The sequence below is a fragment of the Talpa occidentalis genome, unplaced genomic scaffold (genome assembly GCF_014898055.3).
Source record: "Talpa occidentalis isolate TD23 unplaced genomic scaffold, MPIMG_talOcc4v2.1 talOcc4.3, whole genome shotgun sequence".
NCBI lineage: Eukaryota > Metazoa > Chordata > Mammalia > Eulipotyphla > Talpidae > Talpa > Talpa occidentalis.
Window position 1 is genome coordinate 112,368,339 of NW_023603184.1, and position 22,308 is coordinate 112,390,646.

At 34.9% G+C, this 22,308-nt stretch overlaps 1 protein-coding gene across 1 annotated transcript in view; it reads left to right on the forward strand.

The window, feature by feature from the left end:
* Positions 1-20,339, forward strand: part of ZNF804A (zinc finger protein 804A) — a 221,886-nt gene extending 201,547 nt beyond the window's left edge. Inside the window, exons 3-4 of the mRNA XM_054699909.1 lie at positions 14,472-14,602; positions 16,648-20,339. Of these exons, the coding sequence (XP_054555884.1) occupies positions 14,472-14,602; positions 16,648-19,882 (3,366 nt within the window). The 3' untranslated portion in view covers positions 19,883-20,339. The remainder of the gene's footprint in view (positions 1-14,471; positions 14,603-16,647) is intronic.
* The last annotated feature ends 1,969 nt before the right edge of the window (positions 20,340-22,308 follow it).

Here is a 22,308-nt window from a genome sequence, read left to right on the forward strand (position 1 = left end):
ACAGTACCTGAATATAACTCAAGCAAAGGTGGTCATCCTGAATCTGAATGTATATTTTGTTTGGTGGTTGTTCATGTGTCTTGGATAAAGTTGACCATTTTACTTTGGATTTTATGCCTGTCTAGTAACAGGTTCCGGTTGAGTTGTACATCGTCCTTGTTCTTGTTTTTACGTTATAGAAACCATTACATTTGCAATAGATCTTGTTTCCTTTATAATTGGTTATGCTGTAGATTTAAAGTCAATTTTGTGAGTCATATAAATTCATTTGATACAGTTTTTGTTATTCTTTTAAAGCTATTGTTTCTGCTAACACTCTGCCTTTTATCTTTGTCAGGATTTCAGCTAAGGAATGCACAATTGCACAGGTTAAGATCATTATACCAGATAAAAAGATAATGTCTTTTCTGCCCCTCCAGCTGTGAGCAATAATCCCTAGCAATAAGTCAGAGCCACTTCATCACTTCATTAGGATTTTTTCCCCCAGATTTTTCAAGGCATTATTGACAAATAAAAGTTGTGTACATTTACATTGTATAACATAAAGTTTTTTAGGTTTATAACAATGATTTAATACATATATGTATATTGTAAAATGATTACCATAATCAAGTTAATTAATGCATTCATCATCTTATATAATTACCTTATTGGTGGTGAGAACATTTAAGACCTACTCCCCTGGAAAATTTCAAGTATATAATACAGTATTATTAACTACAGTCAATATGCTGTATAGAAGATCTTCAAACTTTATTCAGCTTTATAATTCATTGTTTCTACCCTTTGAACAATATTTACCCATTTTCCCTGAACCTACCCCTGAAATCTATCATTCTACCCTCTGGTTTTTTGAGTCCAAATTTTTTGATTCTATATGTAAGTGAAATCATATGGATTGGTCTTTCTATGTATGACTTATTTCACTTGATACAATATCTAGTAGGTTCCTTTATGTTATTGCAAATGGCACTAGCAGGAAATGCAAATAATAACCAAGAGTTATTACCTCACATCTGTTAGGATGACAATTATCAGCAAGACAAAAAGTGAGAAGTGCTGACAATAGAGTGAAGTAAAGGGGGCCTCTGTACATTGTTGGTGAGAATGTAAATTGCTACAGTCAGTATGCAAAATAATTTAGGATTTCCTCAACATTTAAAAATAAAACTACCTTATGATCCAAAAACCCAACTTCTAATTATAGGTCCAAAGGGAACAAAGTCATTATTTTGAGGAGGTATCTCAAGAGAGACACACATTCTCATTTTTATGGAAGCATATATGTTGTATTTTCTTTATTCATTCATCTATCTTGACCAGAGGTTGTTACCATATCTTGCCTATTGAGAAAATACTGTAGTATGTTATTCAATCATAATTAAGAAGGAAACTTTACCATTAGGAAGTATATTCTTAAGAAAGTTGTGGATTGTCATCAGCTGTAGCTTGACCATGTCTTGGTGCCACAGAGACCCAGTTTCCTTACTATGCAGATCCATACACTTAAAATTTTATCAGTCTTTTCTTGTTCTCTGATTCTTTACCACCATCCCCTCTAGAAATTCATGTGTCTGACTCAGTGCTCATCAATTACAAATCACTGGGAACCCATGCATATAGCATGAGGGTTACTAAAAATATAGTATAAAAACATTACATTTCTCTTTCTCTAAGCCAGGTATTGCACTGAGGTTTTTTTGGTTGTTTTTTTTTTTGTTTGTTTTGTTTTTTGTTTTTTAAGATTTATTTATTTATTTATACAAGCACTGGGTACAGTCAGAAGTGCGGGAGGGTGAGAGGATTCACCAGAGCCAGAGCGGGGAAGATATCAGGCAGACTGACGAAATACACTGCTGAGGGGAGCAGTGGGCGTGGCAGGAGAGGTCTGCGCTCCATGTGGGACCCTCGCTGGCAGCCGGGGATGGAACCGTTGCAGCAAAGGCTGCAGGCAGCTTCGCAGCCCAGTGCTCAACTGCTGCACCACCAAGGGAGGCCCTGCACTGAGTGTTTAGAATGCTTTAGTTCATTTAAATTTTATCATACTGCACAGTTAGATACAATTATTATCTCCATTTTACAAATAAGAAAAAATAATTAAACAGTTAAAAAGTAGTAGAAAGAGAAATTGAAAAAAAAGGTTCGTTACATTCCAATCCTATATTATCGACCATTGCCCAATTTCATAAATTAGAGGCATAGATATTTACTATCAGTTAAGTTTTTTGACCATGGCTTAGAATTTGAGGATCACTATGCTTTGAGATACACAGGTATTATTATAGATAGTGTTCAAGGATGAAAATGCATTTTTTTGAATTGATGAGGAAAGACTTTATTAGTTTAGAGTGAGTCCAAGTCTTTAGTCATGTATAACTGTCTTTAACAAGGACGACAAAGTTAAGTTTGGATTTCTTTTTAATCTATCATTTATAATTTTAACTGATCATGACTTAGGTTTATTACTTCTAAGCAAGGACTAATACGGAGAGCTTATTTGTAGGGTCAGTTCATTAGTATTCTTTGAAATTTAGAAATGGAACTCCATGGAGTTTTACTAGGCTTTAAAATAGAACTATTTTATGTCCTATTACCTTTAAGTATAAAGGTAATAAAGACAGTCAGTATTGTATAGAGATAATTATATTTTGTTCATATTATATCTTATAGTTCTTTTATTATATATTAAATATTTTCACCTGACCATTTGAATGTACAAGCTATTTGTATGTAAATTAGGTTCTAATGTTGCTAATAGAATATGTACAAATATTTAGATAAAATGTTCCAAAATTATATATAGAAATCCTGTCCTTATATTTCCATCCCACTCTCAGATCCAAGATGTAAACAAATTTAACCACTTATAAAAGTTATTAAAATTGGGCCTCCCCTGGTGGCTCAGCGGTTGAGCGCTGGGCTGCGAGGCTGCCCGCAGCCTCTACAGCGCTGGTTCGTTCCCTGGCCACCGGCGAGGGTCCCACAAAAAAAAAAAAAAAAAAATTAAAATTATGTGTTATTTGTGTGTTATTGTTTATTATTGATTTATTAATTTTATAATAATCTCAAATACCATTATGAAAGGTAAAGTATTTAGTTTATTACCTCTCACTTTCTTTTTCCCAACCACATAAATATACTGTTGTCCTTCTGGAATATAGCAGCTTCCTTTATAATTTTAGATGTCTACTTCTTTATTTCTTTATATACTGTATTAGAGATTATATATTGACCAACTGATATAAAAGACAACATAATGTGCTGGCTAAGTTAAGTATTCTCTTACTTCATAATTTTTAGAAGTTAAATAACTTGAAAATGTTGGAAGAATACCATTACATTTATTCTGTTCTACTACTATAATTAAGTCTTCAAAGCTGTTTCTGTGTTGAATCATTTTATGCCCAACACCCATTACATGTTATTATGATTAAGTCAGTGTTTTTTACAGAACCAAGCTGGTGCTGAACACATTAAAAAAAAAAAATAGAATGTAATCCTTTGTTACTAAATCCTGCTGCTTGAAAGTCTTCAAGCAGCCTTCAAGACTCAAAGGACTTTCTTTTACCTTCCTGTAAGCTTTCTTTGATTCTTTTTGATAATACTCAACTGCCACTGATTCTTTCATTTCATGTTGTCCTTTCCTATCGATTCTTTTTCTATGGTTTTTCCTGACAAAGATCATAATCAGGTAAGAACATTTTTTAGCTCCAGCATGTTTTAAAATAATATCTTTGCTTCTACCATCTGCCTGAATAGAGAATTCTGAATTCAAAAATTTTGCTTCAGAAATTTGATAGCATCTTTGTTTCAATCATTCTGTGTCATCTCAATTTCATTCTCACTTCTTTATAGATGATTATTATTTAGTTCCTCTGGAAGCACTAGGATGACTAGTATAGAAAGAAAAACTGGAATCTATAAATTAATTTCCAATGTATCTCTTCCTTGAAATGTGGTAAAAACTCTGGACATTGTGTTCATTGTTACAGTATATTTTTAGGCATGATTCCAAATGGGGTAATTTCATGATGAATAGCAAGCAGAGATTTGTCCCTATTTCACTGCTGAACTAGGAGGGCTTTATTTTGCTGGAAGACATCCAGTGATCTAACTGCTCAGAGTTCAGTTTTAAAATTAGTCTGATAATTACGTTGAGGTCCATTTATCATTTTTATATTTGTTGATATAGCTTTCAGCTTCTCTAAATTTCCTGTAGAAACACCTTACTTACCTCAGTGTTCTGGACTGGCCATGTTGTTTATTTGTATTCATTGTACATCTTATCCCATTGGCTTTCCATAATCGAGATTTCTTTAAACATTGAAATCCACTTCTGCCTCATTTTATTGGCTTGAAGAGTAGTTTTTATTTTATTTTTCTTAATTACTTTCTGTCATCTTATTTGATTACTAGAAAGCGGAGACAGAATCGAACTATTTTCACAGAGCATGTAAGCCTTTCTCTCTTTAAGAATAATGCATATTGCTTTCAGTATCATCTTTGCTTTCTTCTTGCCCTAAGTATGATTCTGTGATGGTCCTCCTGATTCCTAGTGCCTTTGCATACATAGTTTCTCCCAATTAATCAGTCATGCAGTAACCTATGATTAATCCCCAGAGGCTTCCTATGAAAACTCATTTGTCTACCTTGAGTATAGATCATGGACACTCTGCACCTGACTTATGGCTTAAGGACCTGTAATTAATGAGTCATTTCAAGTAATTTAGTTTGTTAGGATTTTTTACATAGAAATACTTCTCTCATCATTTAACATGTTATGTTAAACTCTAAACACTCCTTCTAAATCCTTATGTCTTTGCTTCTGACTTGAAAATTGTAATACACTCTCTTCAACCTCTGAAATGTTATTTATTATTTTTCATAGTCATATTTTGTGTGCTTTTCACAATCACCCAACACTTATTTATAATTCTTTATGAATCCTTTTTGGGAAATAAGATACATCCCTCTTTTAAGAAAATAGCATTGTCTATTCACATATGATATTTTTTTAATGGGCCAAATTGTATGTTGCTGAGATTAGGAATCATCCTTTTGTCCAACTCTTGCTTCCATAGCACCTTCAATAGTGATTTATGCCTAGAAAGTAAATAAATCATATTATTGGATTAAGTTGTACTACCAGAGACAAATATTGTAACAAGTCAATGTGTTTCATCAAATAGAGGAGAGATTTTAATAGAAAATGTCACTTTGTTGCCTTTAAAATAAAGGAATAAATAAAATAATTGGAAAAAGTAAAATAAATAAAATAAAAATAGAAGTTGAGGCTTGCAGATTCAAATTATCAAACTTTTATTAACTAAACAAAAAAATAGTTATTTATGTAATATAATTACTTAACATTTTATGGTGACTTTCCACCAAGTATGAATAGATTTTTTTTTTAAGATTTTTTTCATTTATACAAGAACCGGGATACAGGCCATAGTCAGAGGATTCACCAGAGACAGAGCAGGGAGCAGAACACGCAGATGACGGAAATACACTGCTGAGGCGGGCAGCGGGCGAGACAGGAGAGGTCTGCTGTGACATGTGGGAATCTCCCTGGCCAGATGGGAATCGAACCCTCACTGCAGAGGCTGTGGAGAGCTCCCCAGCGCAGCGCTCAACCAGCTGTGCCACCAGGGAGGCCCTAAATGGATTCTTTATATTTTTCCCAGCGTAAATGAAATTTGCTAAATAAGGGTTATTTTCAATCAGAAGAAAAATGTCTAATAACACAATTGATATTCTGCCTTTATTAAGTGTATAAGAAACAGTTATGAAATTAAACCAAAGTTACATTATATTCCTCCAAGAAAAAGGAAAAATATTTGCTAACCTTTTACCCATAATTCCCTTTGTATATTTTAAGTGATAAGTCATTTGTAACTATACATATAAAAATATTTTGTGTGGCCTCCCCGGTGGCACAGCGGGTTGAGCACTGCGCTATGAAGCTGTCTGCAGCCTCTCGGGCGCCTGTTTGATTCCCCGCCGGCCAGGGAAAGTCCCACTTAGCACAGCAGACCTCTCCTGTCACGCCCGCTGTTTGCCTCAGCAGTGTATTCCGTCCATCTGCCTGTTCTGCTCCCTGCTCTCTCTGCTGAATTCTCTCACCCTCCGGAGTCTCTGACCTGTACCCCAGTTCTTGTATAAATAAATAAATCTTAAAAAAAAAAAAAAACCTCAAGTGAGAGGATGGTTCAGGATTGTAAAAAGAGGATAATGTTTTTCTTTAAAAAAAATATTTTGTGAACGAACCGGCGCTGCAAGGCTGCGGGCAGCTTGGCAACCCCGCGCTTCTGACGGTACCCACTGCTTGTATAAATAAATAAATAAATCTTTAAAAAAAAAAAAAATATTTTGTGATCAAAAAAGAGATTATTCCCCACAAGCTACCACTTCTGTGGTCCCTCAAAATTGTTTGTCCCATGCTATTTATACCAAAGGTGATAAAAATATTAACAGTCCATAAATATTTCATTTTAAAAACCACATACATAAGGGCCTCCACGGTGGCTCAGCGGTTGAGCACTGAGTTGGCGCGCAGACCTCCCGTGCTGCCCGCTGCTCCCCTCAGCAGTGTATTTCGTCAGTCTGCCTGTTCTGTCCCCTGCTCTGGCTCTGGTGAATTCTCTCACCCTCCCATGCTCCTGACTGTACCCAGTGCTTGTATAAATAAATCTTTTTTTAAAAAAAATCATATATATAAAATTTCACCAGACTGATTTTACCCTCTTTACTTAGTATACTGATTTTCTTATGCTTGTTGAAGGAGCTTGGAAATATTTAAAATAACCTATCTATCTTTGAGGTCATAGATAAAACATATGATTGGGAGAGCTACAGAATGGCAATTTATGTTTCAGTTTGAAAATGCATCTTGTTTTTGTATTTCAAATTCAAAATTTAAAAAAAATCTCAAAAAAAGAGTAAAGCATGCCTTGGGCCTCCCAGGTGGTGCAGCGGGTTGAGCACTGTGCTGTGAAGCTGTCCGCAGCCTCTGCAGTGCGGGTTTGATTCCCAGCCTGCCAGGGAGAGTCCCACATGGCTCAGCAGACCTCTCCTGTCTTGTCTGCTCCTCCCCTCAGCAGTGTTTTCGGTCGTCTGCCTGTTCTGCTCCCTGCTCTGTCTCTGGTGAATCCTCTCGCCCTCCTGCGCCTGTGGCCTATACCCCAGTTCTTATATAAATAAATAAATCTTTAAAAAAAAATGCCTCTAAAAAAATTGAAATACCATATAGTAAAAAAAAAAAGTATCATTCACATTTAGTGCATTTTTTGCTTTGCTTGTGTCTAAATGCAGACATATTTGGTTATTTACAAAATTATTATTTTAAAGATTTATTTTTATTTATGCATACAAAAACTGGGGTATAGGCCAGAGGTGCGGGGGGGGGGGTGAGGATTCACCAGAGACAGAGTGGGGAACAGAACAGGCAGATTGACTGAAATATACTGCTGAGGGGAGCAGCGGGTGAGACATGTGAGGTCTGCTGAGCCATGTGGGTAGCTCCCTGGCTGGGGATCAAACTCGTGCTGCAGTAGCTGCAGATTGCTTCTAAGTTCTGACACTTAACCACTTGCACCACCAGGGAGGCCTTAGCATGTTAATTTTTAAAACATTATAATATAACAACATTCCTATAAAATTGAACTAAATTTTTAACTGTTCTTCAATTTCTACCCATTCAAGTTTTTGTTGTTGTTTGTAAATACAAATGTCAATATTTCTTATATTTGAGTTTTCATTGCTTTCCCTGTACTACCAAATATCTTGAGATTGCTGTTAGCAAAATTTCAAAGCCTTCTATTGTATGAGGAAGTTAATCACTGCCATCTTGTGCCAATTCAATTTGACAAGCATTCATGAGCACTTAGAATGCATAAGACACTTCTGATCCAGCACTTAAGAAAATGAACTGAATGGATGGAAAATCAGTTTTAGATATAACACATACAGATTGCAAAGACTTTTATCTTAGAACTAGAATGAGATTTTTTTTTTTTTTTTTTTTTTTTTTTTTGTCCACAAAGAGAAACTTGAGTTAATGGAATCTAAAGATTGAGAGGCCTTGGGGAAAGATATTGTTCAGATCTGATATGCCATTAAGAGATTAGATGCTTTTAAAGCTGCCATGTGAAAAGTCCAAATGATACACATTCATGATAGTAATGGGAAAAGAAATTTTAAAATGTCTTCCACACGTTCACTCAGCATAATGCCATTGATTAAATAATGACTGGAAGGAAATTACACATTGAAGTGTGATACCATTCACTTGAATATCTTAACCTCTAAAGAAATATGTTTGCTAACATGCTAATAGAACCACTGCATTGTGTCTTCCAAGAGAGCTAAATTGATTCAGGAAATAGAGTTGGTGATTGAGGTGTAATTCTTTGAGAGTATTACTTCTAGTAAGATAAAAAGCATACTTAGATTTTTCAAAAGCCATGGAAAAGAGTTCTTGATAGCAACAACTTGGAAATTCAAAGGAAATTTTGAGCCTGTGGAAACAGTAATAGTGGATAATATATTAACTCACTAATAAATATGAAAGTAGGAACAGAAGTATTAGAACAATTCAAAGAAGATGTGGATTTACTTGTAGTAGGGAAAATACTTTTAACAAGATAATTCTTATTACTGTTTTAAATATATATTTTATTTAATACCAAATAATTCTTCTTAAAAGATGTTACTATAAAAGTATTGATCTTAGAATATAAAAAGTAGAAGTAATTTTAGGTATTGTCAGTATCTTTATCAGAAGTGTCAGAGGCTTACTATGAAGTGAATTATCTAGTCACACATCTAGTAAGTGGGTATATAAATTAAGATTACATTCTGCAGCAAGTAAGAGAAAACTCAAATTCAGTTGCTTTTTATCTTTTTCTTCCCCAAACTGCATAATCAGTCCTGGGATGATGCTAATAGGGAACAGCGATTTTTTTTTTTTTATTGTTCTGTTCAGCTATATTTAGCATCTAGACCTTCACTGCAAAACTGATAGTCTCACAATTGAAAAATGACTACTGTCCATCTAAGACTCACAGTTACACCTGAGTGGAGAGTAAACATAATCATTAGAAAAACATAAAGGAAAATTTTCTTCCTTTTTAAGGTATTTCCTTCTTAGAGATATATCCCACAGTTCTGTTAGTGAGAAGTGTGTAAGGTAGCATTTCTTATTTATGAGAGAGGATGGAATTTTTATTATTTTAGTTGAGTGCTTTTCAATAGGGATAATAGTGAAAGGTGTCACTTCAGTTTCTATCATTTGATTTTGCACCCTTCAAATCCTAAGTATAAGAGAAATAGTACCCTACATTGGATGTTAATTTATAACATATACAATCTCCTCGAGAACCTTGTTCCTGTCCTGCAAGGTATTACCACCTAGTAAGCTACAACTAAGTCTTCAAAAAGCGATTTCACCATTCTGTCCAATTAGCTATTTTAGGATGGTGGGAAATATGGGAAGACCAGTGAATTCCATGAGTAAAGTGAGTTTCTTGATGATAAGAAATTCTGTGTATATTATCATGATGGTAGAAATCCTTGGTTTTAATTTTGAAAGAAGCACTGCATGAAGGATAGGCAAGTCTATATCCAGAGTATATATTGCAAGAGGACAAGATGCTGCCCTTTCCATCAAGAAACAAGCCAAATAACCAAGCTGCCACTAGGTAATTGACATCACTACAGAGAATGGTGCCATATTAGAGGTACCAATTTCTGCTGCTGACAGATTGGGCAGTCAGCAGTGACTGTAACTAGAGCATCCCTTCTAAGTGGAAGTTCATATTATAGACTTGCATGAACAGATGAGTCCATGCATTACCTTCACCTCTACCACCATGGCCTCTTTGTCCATGAGTTCATTGAACAATGGCAGGATTGACTGGGAGGAAAAACCATCTGGTATTTGTATTCATCCTATCCACTTGATTATAAAAATTCTCCTGTGCTAAGATGACTTTTTGTTAAGTATGTGATACAGAAAATCTTTGATTTTTTTACCCTTTCAGAGATATTTAGTCAACTCTTTCCCAGGCCTCCTTGTCACTAATTTTCCAGTCATGTTCATTCCAATTCTATAACATCCCAGCCAACTCATTGGCCACAGTCCATGAATCAGTATTTAATCTGACGTCTAATCATTTCTCGTCCCAAGAAAAATGAACAGTCAGGTTCACTGTTTAAAATTCTGCCCACTGCTGAGGATTGCCCTTCATAACTCTTCAGGGACATCCCAGGAGGAGCTGCAGTGATGCAGATGTCCACTTTTGGTTGGTGCCTGCATAAGGTAGAGAACCACGTGTAAGCTAGGACTGAGTTTCTCCTTCTCTGTCAATTGTCACTGCCCAGTGTTGTGGTTCAGATAATTTTCCATTTCCCCATACTTTATGAATTGCAGTTAGAAAGCATCACTACTACCGTGCAACTAAGCACAGCGATCAAAACCCACACAGCATGCAATAGCTGCTTCTGCCTTTTCTTTCTGCCTGGAGATTCTTCCCTGAGATATCGTTTAGTTTATTCCATATCTCCTACAAGTTTTTGCTCAATATCTCCTTCTCAATGAGACTCTCTGTGTTGGACATACCTTCACTTCACCCCAAATGAGTCATGCCTTTATATAATCCCCTTCGCTTGACTATGGATGAAAACTGTGACTTGTTTTTTAATACATGAAAAAAAGTGATAGAATGTCACTCCATTGATTTAGTTCCTTTATATAGATTATTTTATGTAAGACTCACATTGAAGAATCTGTACTGCTATAAGAAGTCTTGTGAGTGGGATCTGGGACAAGAAACTTCTGGCAGTCTGTGGTTGTTGAGAATGACCCAGTGGACAGGCAATAGGAAGCTAAGGCTCTCAGTCCTACAACCACAAGGAAAGGAATTTTGCCAATAGGAAGATTGGGAGATGGATGTTTTCCAAGACAAATCTCCAGAGGAGAGTACATCGTGTCTGACACTTTAATTGAGCAAAGGACAGCCATAGAGGTCTCTCAAAACTGTGAGATAATGAATGTGTGCTCCTGTAAGCAATAAGTTTGTGGTAATTTGTTAAACAAAACCAGAAAATAAACCGAACATAAAGCTTCCGTTATCACTGTATTTGAAACTTCTCTCTCCTTTCACGACATACAGTCTGTTTAACATTGTTTTAACCACAACACATTTTTTACTATACAACTATCATATCTACTATACTACATAATTAACTTACATGTTTTAATGTCTGTCTCTCTCAACAATTGATGACATCTTAATGAAACAAGTAGAAACTTCTTTGTCACAAATATATCCACTCTACAAGGTATAGCAACTGACACACAATAAGCACTGACTGAATACTTGCTGCAAGAAAAATGAATAAGCCTACCAGTCAAATCAGGGTTAGACAGCTAACCCTGGGTTAGCTAATCAGGGTTTGTGAAGAGTTAGACAGTTTGACTAACCTGTAGTAGAGTAAATATTGGAAATAAATCACAGAAGTGTTCTAAGAATATTTTGCTAATCCTCTTTCTTTTACTTGCATGTGACTCTGGACAAGTCTAAAATTTGCTTAGCCTTAGTATTGTCTTCTCTAAATAAGTATAGTAATAATGAACTTGTTGGTTCAAATGTCTATTTTAAGGATCAAATGACAAAATGTATATAACATTGCTTAATAAATTTTCAGGTGTAACAGGAATTCTAAAATACAGAGGGCTAATATGTCTAAAAATATTCCAGCTATCCTAGTTAAAAAAAAAAATGAATCATACAAAGGTGAGACATGTAATGATATATTACTTATTATCAACTGAAAAATCAAGATCAATGCTACCCACCGTGTGATAGGATATATACTCTATTGTTGGAGGAGTGCAAAAATGGTGTAAAGTTACAAACAGCAGTTTGAAAACTTCAAAAAGTATGTATGTACAGCAATTCTGCTTGTACACCAATCTTGCAAGCATACAGTTATGCAGAGTATCCAAAATATCAATATAAGAATGTTCATGAAAGTTCAGTTTGCATTTGTAAACCAACATAATTCATCTAAATATTTAAGTACAAACTGATGAGCTATCTCAGTGATATTATCTCTCCTCTATTTGTCTCCCCCTCCCTATCTCTCTCCTTCCCTATCACTCTCTCACACATTGATTACACCTTTGTCAGCCTCTGAAAGTCATCACTAATCTGAAACCAGGAGTATCATAACTTTCCCAACTATCCAACTGCCGTGATTTTCTTGAGACCACATCTGAGGATTAATCACCTGTGTTGCTCCTGTGACAATTGGTTCACTATAGACTAGTGGAAACAAATTAGTAGCAAAGTAGAGTAGAGCCCCTGAGATGGTATTGTAAACAAAGAATATTGATTTTTCATGTTTTTCACTATTACTTATTTACAAAGCAAATATTGAATTATATACTTGTGTATGTTATAATTTGTTTTTTAATACAGTAGGAAGACCCCATTTTCCCATAAATTCCTTTAAAATGCTACTAATTTTCTGCAGTTCTTTCCTGGCATTTATCACTAAGACTATCTTTTGAGTGATTTTTATAAATTGCTGAACAAACTTTTAAAATAACATTGTTTCCATAAGCCTCAATGGTATTATGTTATATATTTATTTTTGTGGAACTAAAGTTTCCATTTGGCCTTCTCTAAATTATTTACTTGACTCTGTTATTTATCTGTCAAAATTGCTCTACTAGATATAAAATATAGTTTATAAAGTTTTAAGAAATAGAAATGACCAAGCCTATGAATACCTACATTGAGAATACTTTCTTATTATACTGTAATTCTATATGTAATTCTAATCAATAAATATTTTCATGGCTATTTTTAAATCATGGCTACTTTTAGTTATATCAAATAATGGTAACGAAATATTACTTTTCATAACATAATTTTATGACTTTTGATATTTATCTATTTATGACAATCTATTTCTTATCTAAATACCACTTAGAATAAACTTCTTTTCACAAATATGTCAATATAAAGGAGCACTCTCAAAATATCTTTGTATTTTTAAAATAATTATTCTACAGTGAATTCTTAAAATGTACATGCACACCACATAGGCATACACACGTCTTATATAAACTCCATTAATTCAAATATTAGAGATTACTTATTTACCTATATAATGAAACATATATCATTCATTACTAGGAATCTAGTATTATTTCATCAAATATTTATTGAGCAAACATTTTAAAGATTTAAATTATTTAAACATAAAAGAACTGGGGTTTAAGCCAAAGATGCAGTGTGGGGGAATGTGAGAGGATTCACCAGAGACAGAGTGGGGAGCAGAACAGCTGATCTATTGGAGTACACTGCTGAGGGGAGCAGCAGGCGCGACAGGAGAGGTCTGACATGCCCTTTGTGGTGGGTTAGCTCCCTGGCTGGGGATCCAACTCATTTGCTGCAATAGTTTGATAGCGCTGACTTTAATCCGTGGCCACTAAGGAGGCCCAGAGCAAGCATTTTATATACCAGGCATTTTATATATCTGGCATAAATCAATGTAAAAGATACTTATTAAGACTTTGCTCAAACTCTATAAAAATGTGATTAATATATATTTATATTCTCTTTGGGCAGTATTCTAAGATCTGACATATCACAATTGCATAGCAACATGAATCATCAGGAGACAAACAATTTAATTTTTAATAACTGTACATTGTGTTTTTGAAAGGCTCAAGTAAAAATATTTAGGGTATGGGACCACCTTCATGTTCATAAAATCATGTTACACACATGAGAATTTATCAGTTCTACTCCAGTTAACATGTTGTCTTTCTGAGTCTCAACCCAGAAAATGAGCTCCTTTAATACAGATGAATAATATGCCCAATGTAAAAAGAATTTCCACAAGAATAATTTGAATTTTCTTCCCAAATTTTGACTTATGTGGGAAATGTGCCTGATATTTGAGGGGAGGGATTGCCTTAGTCACATTAGTAGAGGTCATTTGCCTTATGGAATAACATTAAAGTTATTCTTAGAAAACATTAAAAAGGATGAGCTACCTTTCTAATGTGGAATACATTGAAATATCATAGAATATATTATATATAACTGAAAATCAAGGACTAATTAAGTTTGTTTGAAAATTAGCATTTATAAGACTACATATTTCTCCTGAATAAGTCAGAGAAACTTAGCAGATGACAAGATGAAATGAAAGTTTTCAATTCTAGTTTACCTACGGCATAAATACATATTTTGATATAGTGTAATAATGTACCTCAGCATTTTTACAAGCTAAAATGTTCAAGATAATGATTTGTTAAAAGCGGATTGCCATAGATGTTGAATTTTGCTTTAGATGAGGTCAACGATGATATATTAGAAAATCCCAGAAATAATAACTTTGAAATTGCCATTAACCCAAAACTATTAATCATTTCCATATTTTTTTAATAGAGGCTCAAAGAACTGAAACAAAGGGAATTTGCTCGAAATGTAGCATCTAAATCCAGGAAAGATGAAAGAAAACAGGAAAAGGCACTCCAACGTCTGCACAAGCTGGCTGAACTAAGAAAGGAAACTGTGTGGTGAGTGTACAGTGAAATGTTAAGTTTTCTTAAAATATAATGGCCATTAAACAAAGATATGTGCAAATAAAGGGCAAGAATGTATTCATTGCTGTACCCAGAATGAGACACTCACATTTTCATGATTTTCTGTGAGTTGTAAATTCGGTAATTTGAATTTGAATTTTATGCAAACACCTGTTTAATGCACATTTCAATAAAAAGCCAAAATTACTATAATTTTAGTTTAAAAATAAATTCCACATTATTTTGCTATTTAACCATCCTAGTTAAAAGCTATTCTCTTCTTGGTTGAAATTCAAATATTTGAAAAAGTGACCATAGCACCATCTCATGACCTTTGTTATAAATGGAAATTTAGAGGAATTTACTGTTTGAATTAAAAATTGAGAGGGCTTTCACATGAAGTTATTCTTTTAAAAAGATCAGGAAGACTTTATACGTTTTAGGGAAAAACTGGTTTCACTATGAATAAACTATAAATAGACTGTAAGAAGGTCGCATTCTTACACTTTGATCTGCCCCTACCAGAGAAGATTTATAATGTTACAATTCTGAACTTAAAATTAAAGCTAGAGCAATGTTGTAGGGATAAAAATCTTTTGGAGTCTCCCCACACAATAAATAATCTCTTTTATTATTGTCTAAAACAGAACTATTTTATACCAAATCTATTGTATAGTCAATAGTGTTGGAGAAATACTGATATATCAAACATTGTGTTGTCAAATTTGGAAAAATCAATATAGATTTAAATGCATTTGGAATCCTATAGGGAACTGTTAAAAATAAAACATAACTACAACTCAGTTATATCAAGCAGATATTTTTACTCTGATAATGAATGAAAAATTATAGAAGTGCAAATTTATGCTATAGAAATTTGAAAAACCTATGTAACAGTGTATGCTATTATCATTTGCAAATGCAAATTTTGATATAATAAGAAAAAATAAAGCTATTTTAAGATATGTGCAAAAAAGAAGCAGTATTTCTTATTTAAATTACTTTCTCTGGTACAGAGTCTACAATTCACATAATACATATACACACGTGACTTTCCCATTAATTCTGTGCCTCTACAGAAGTGCAAAATAGAAAGCAGTGCTATTTCTTAGTATCAAACAAGCAATGAAACAGTCATTGTCTTAGTAATTTGATAAAGAAAATATTCATATTCAAGTAAAAAAAAATAGGGCTATTTTAACTTCTAAGAAGCTAACATTTTAGAGTAGAATGGATGTTTCTGCACCGCCTGACCCTGTTTGGGTAACGATGATATGTAGTTTCATGCGTTGGACCACATAGTTCCTCTAATCAGAAATCAGTATTTATGGTGAATATAATGCCATATAAAAAGAAATCACGTATTAAAAAAATGAAATCATGTATTAAAAAAATGATATCACGTATTAAAATAGTCTTTCTGCATTTACTGAATATTAAGATATAATTTATAGCTTCAGGGTATTTTTAAGTATAAGAATAACAATTTAAAAAGACTCCAAGCTATCATCAAACTACTATTACATCTGAGTAATTTCTGCATTACAGCATACCACTTGACCTGAGGTACACTGTTAATGAACATTGGTTGAATTGAATTGTTGAACGGAATTCCCAGCCCTTTTGAGGTCATGACTAAGGACATAGCTCATAATCTCCCTATGATATTAGTGATCATATTTGTGAGCTAAAGTAACATTTTTATTGTAGATAATTCTACAGTAATCCTAAATGTCATTGAAGAGACCATGGTGGTTTTTAAAAAAAAAAAAAAAATCTAGATCAGAAAGCTGATTGAGAATTTAGCATTACCCTCAATATTGCTGCCTTAAAGTAACTTGAAGACTGCAAGTTATCCCACAATAACTAATGACTAAATAAAATTGTGGTGCTTGGAAGTCTAGTACATCATCTGAAAGTAAATTTCTTACCAAGATTTAAATATTTGAAAATATCTTACAAGAACTTTTCTAAAATATGTTTGAATATCTTGTGTCATAAGTGACCTATCTAATACACACTTTTATTTCTTTTTGTAGTGCCCCTGGAAGTGGCCCCATGTTCAAGTCAACAACTGTTACTGTGAAAGAAAATTGTAATGAAATTTCCCAAAGAGTTGTTGTGGATTCAGTTAATAACCAGGAAGATTTCAAATGTACTTTGATTCATAGTGAAGAGAATACTAAAGATGTTACCAAGGTTATTGCAGATCCTGAAAGTACAAATAATTATGCAGCAAAAAATAACCAACTTGGAGATCAAGCCCAGGGAATTCATAGACACAAAATTGGCTTTTCGTTTGCATTTCCAAAGAAAGCATCTGTGAAGCTGGAGTCTTCAGCAGCTGCCTTCTCTGAATACAATGATGATGCCTCTGTGGAAAAAGGATTTAACAGAAAAAGTAGATTTGTTCCCGGTGCTTGTCATCTTCAACTATCTTCACCAACAGATGTGCTTTTGAGTTCTGAGGAGAAAGCTAATTCTTTTCGTCCACCAGAGGGAATGTGCACTGACAGAGACACCGCTCTGACTCAAGAAATGAAAGACATTCCTAGTGAAAAAGATACATTATTATTACCTTCATTTTGCCAATTTCAAGTCTCTTTATCTTCTGATGCAGATAATAGTCAAAGTTCAGTCCTATTACCAGATCAAACACCACTAGAAGATGTTAATGTTAATGAAGACATCCCTTTGAGTGGTAACAGTTCTGAGTTGTTAGGAAATAAAGCCACAGTTCTTGCTATGCCTAATAGTTACATATCTTTGCAAGATACCACAGAGGAAAATGTTAAGGACAACGATGCCCCCACATTTGAAGCTGAAGATAAAAGCCTTGTTCCTGAGATGATGGGCTCTTCAAAGATTGAAGAGGATAAAGTAGCTTCACATGAAAAACCAGATTTACATAAAAGACCATGCGAACCGTTTGCACCTGTATTTACCAAAGATGGCTCCACAGTCCTTCAGTGGCCATCGGAAATGCTGATTTACACAACTACTCAACCATCAATTTCCTATAGTTGTAATCCTCTCTGTTTTGACTTCAAGGCTACTAAATTAAACAATAATGTAGATAAAAATAAGGTGTCTGCAAATGATCTTTACTCTGAGCAGAAAGCAAAAGACATTTTCAAGACACCGGTTTCAGATTGCAAGGACACATCTATCACAGGACCCCCAGATTGTGAAATTGGAGGTGGAAGAAATGAAGACACCCACATAATTCCTCTTCTGGCCAATGACACTTGCTCCAGCAGTTGTGATTCTGGAAAAAGTGAGCATATGGGTCAGAGGTATAAAAATATCTCCTGTAGGATCAGGAAAACAAAAAAACACAGTTTTACTAAAAATCAAATCAAACAGGACACAAAAGATGAGAAATACAATAAAATAAGGTTGAAAGATACTCATGAACATTGGTACCATAAAAGTAGAAGAAAGAAGAAAAGAAGAAAACTATGTCAGCATCACCATGGGGAGAAAACCAAAGAACCAGAAACTCACTCCAAAATGGAAATGGAAAATAGTTCCACTGGCACAACTAGGAAAAATCTGCTGGAAACAATTTCAGAAAAGCAGTATTTAGCTACAGAGCAATTATTAGACTCACATCAATTGACTGATAAAAGGTCCAAATCAGCATCCATATATTTAAGTGAAAATGAAGAAATATGTAAAACCCGGAATATTGAATACAATAATAATGATTCTATGAGTTCTAAAAATCACTATAAAAATAATGCATTTGTTTTAAATGAACATTGCAATCCAGCAACGATACACTCTGAGAAACATAATTTAACATACTCCAGAACTTACTGTAGCCGGAAAGCCAAAATGCCCAGCTGTAGTCCGGATCACAGATGTCTTGTTCTTCAAAATGACGTGAAATGCATGAGTCAGAACCAGGCTGTTAAAAGAGGTTATAGTTCCCTCATTAATGAATCAGAAAGACTCCATCGAAAACGCCGACAGCAATCCTATTATTATTCTTCAGATGAAAGTTTAAATCAACAGACTTATTCTCCAGAAGAATTTTTAAGGCCACCACGTGGTTCAGTTGCCCCCTGTAAACCAAAAAGGAAACGGAGGAGAAAAAGAAGCAGATTCCACGCTGGACTTAAAGTGCTGGAACTCAAGGAAAATACAGATTTTCCCATGAAAGCCAGTCCTTCCTTATGTCACCAAGATGAGTCAATAAGTGAAGACAAAAGAGAGGGAACAAAATCACCAGAGATTTCAAGTGCGGAAAAGAACTCAGAAAAAACTGATCATGTAGAAAACATACTGAATTTGCAACCTACCAGTCCCCTCCCTTCTGACACCAGTGGTGAAACTGAACATTTAGAGGAGACCACTTCTGGTGAATTGGCAGGGATTTCCAATGAACCCTCCATATCTGTCTATGTAGCTAGTGCCCCAGCAAAGGAAGAAATGGACAAGACCTTGCTCAAACACAAAGAAAGAAGTGAGGATGTAAACATTAATGACAAGCAAATTCCTTCCAAGGTGCCTAATACTGAAAGGAATTTCAGACAGTCACAACCGAAATCATACGTTTGCCATTACGAGCTGGCTGAGGCCCTTCCACAAGGAAAGATGAATGAGGCAACAACTGAGTGGCTGCGTTTTAATTCAGGAATCCTTAACACACAACCACCATTACCATTCAAAGAAGCACATGTCAGTGGCCATGCTTTTGTAACAGCAGAGCAAATCCTGGCTCCATTAGCTTTGCCAGAACAGACATTATTAATCCCAATAGAAAACCATGACAAATTCAAAAATCTCCCATGTGAGGTCTACCAGCACATCCTACCACCGAACGTACTGGCCAACAAGGTCAAATTTAGTTTTCCTCCAGCTGCCCTCCCACCCCCTACCACACCTCTGCAGCCTTTGCCTTTGCAGCAGCCCTTATGTTCTACCTCTGTAACCACTATCCACCATACTGTCTTGCAGCAGCATGCTGCAGCCGCGGCAGCCGCTGCCGCAGCTGCAGCTGCAGGTACCTTTAAAGTGCTTCAACCACAACAACAGTTTCTGTCCCAAGTCCCAGCTCTCACCAGAACATCGTTACCTCAGATCTCAGTAGGACCACGGCTTTGCCCTGGGAATCAGCCAACATTTGTTGCTCCTCCTCAGATGCCAGTTTTTCCAGCATCAGTTCTACATCCCAGTCATCTGGCTTTCCCGCCTTTACCTCATACCCTCTTTCCTTCACTGCTTTCCCCACACCCCACTGTCATCCCACTACAACCCCTCTTCTAGTCATCCCCATGAGAGAGAAAATATTCATGTGAAAACTATTGCTATATGCATAAATGCTCATCTAAGTGGATAATTGCCTATTTAAATGGTGGAAATAAAGTGGCCCAAATATGGCCTCATTGATATGAAATCATTTACTGTAAGTGTAATAATGCAAATAAATTCTTAAGTTTCTGATATATAATATTATTAAGGCACTGAATAGTTTGAATATCAATACAATATATGCTATATATCAAAATGATGTCTTAAGAGTATGTATAATGTACATAAAATATATTTATAGTACTGTAATTTATGTTGTAAAGTATGCTCCTTGTTTTTTTTTAATCTTTGTGTATTTGCACCTATTTAATGTTTAGAGAAAGCTGATGGCACTATGTTTTGTACCATGTCCCTTGAAACTGTAAATTCAGTGAAAAATATCTCTTGCAATAAATTTTTGTTAAATATTTAAGTAAATTAAACTTTTGTATTTAGTTGGTTCTCATGGTTTTAGGCATGTAGAGTAACAGTAGAGTCTTGATTTGGATCTATTTTTAATTCACTGATATCTCTGAACCTCAGAGCCCCCACAAATTATCTTTGGAGCGCATTTCAACTTAAATTATGACACCATCTTTCAGGACAATCGATCCATTTGTTTTCTGCTTGTCCTACTGCTGCTCATACTTAGAATTTACTTTATTTCTTGAGCAATTGACCCTCCAGACAGTAAGCGACAGAAATTTTTGTTAATGTTAGAGCTAGTGGGAGGATAACTAATAAAATGTGCATAGTGCATTTTATCCTTCCAGGAACTGTAAAACAGTATTAATAGATAAGAAGAGGCATATAACCAATATAAATTCTTACAACATTTTTGTAGGTTAAAATTCTCGAAGTTATAATGTTTATTTTTATGTGTTACAAGAAATATATATTTATAATAGTGTTGGCATGGATTAAGGAATAAGTTATATAATAAATTAATCTCCATTATATAACATTTTGGAAAGGATGGCATAAACACAATCTGTATCTGGGTATACTTTTAATTGAGAATCTAGCAGTGGGAAGGAGAATAAATAAATAATTCTTCCTCCTGCAAATCTTTCTACTAGTCATGTTTTATCATATTTCCAAATCACCTAGGAACAATTATAGAGTCTTTATAACACCCTTTCAGGTTGTGTTTGATTTTTTGATGACCTCTGCATTATTGTTCATGCAAGTGCTACAGTGTGTACTGAAGAATGTAATTATTTAATAGAAAACTAGGGACCATGGGCCTCCCCGGTGGCACAGCGGTTGAGCGCTGGGTTGTGAAACTGCCCGCAGCCTTTGCAGTGCCAGTTCGATCCCCGGCTCCTCCCCGACCTCCGGAGGAGGGTCCCACATGGTGCGCAGACCTCTCCCTCCTGCCCCCGCCCGCTGCTCCCCTCAGCAGTGTACTTCGGTCCTTCTGCCTGCTCTGCTCCCTGCCCTGGCTCTGGTGAATTCTCTCACCCTCCCATGCTTCTGACTGTACCCAGTGCTTGTATAAATAAATAAATAAATCTTTAAAAAGAAAAGAAAAGAAAACTAGGGACCATCACACTTAGCCTAAGAAAGTTTTCTTATAAGTACCTTCCCAGTCCATGCCACTTGGTAAGATAATACCTATATGTGGGGCAGCGAGTGTTCAACTCACTGTGTGCAGATGATAGAAGTTTATGGCAGCCTCGTGATGAATTCAGGCACTGTCAGTCCTTCCAAAGGGAGAGCAACTTTCAAGTGACACTGCACTCAGGAAATGCTATTTCATATGTCGTAGCAACTGCATTGCCTTCAATCATATTGAGCATAAATATATGTCCCCATATCAGAATAATCTATATTGAATTTTATTTTAAGTAGAGAAATAAGAACGGAAAATCTTGGTCATTTATTTTCTTATTTTCTATACAAAACCCTTAAATAATTGATTTAGGTGTTTTCCTGAAAAACGGTTGTGAAAGACTGAGTATACCATTTATGATTGACAAATAAGAAGATAGAAATAGTAAGGGAAGCAATTCCATTTCAAATGCTCTAAGATAACATGTTCCAAAAATGGGAACTAAAATTGGAACGGATGATATTTTCCCCAAGCAAAATATTTGAAACTATCTTTGAAGATAAAATAGATGGGAATATCGACTGGGGAATGCTGACCCAGTTTAGTTCCAATCTGTCAGAACAGGATTGTTGTCTCTGCTTTTAAAGTCAAACAACCAAGTGTTTGACTTTAAATATGCTGATTTTCCTTCTTTTTATTATCTTCTATCAGACTTCTTGTTTACCTCTTGCATCTTGTTCTTATTTTATTAATTCCCTTTTCCCTGATCTTTCTTACCATTTCATTGTAGACATCATTTATGTGCTTTCTCTCTCCTTTATCTTATTCCTTTAATTTTTTTTTCAAT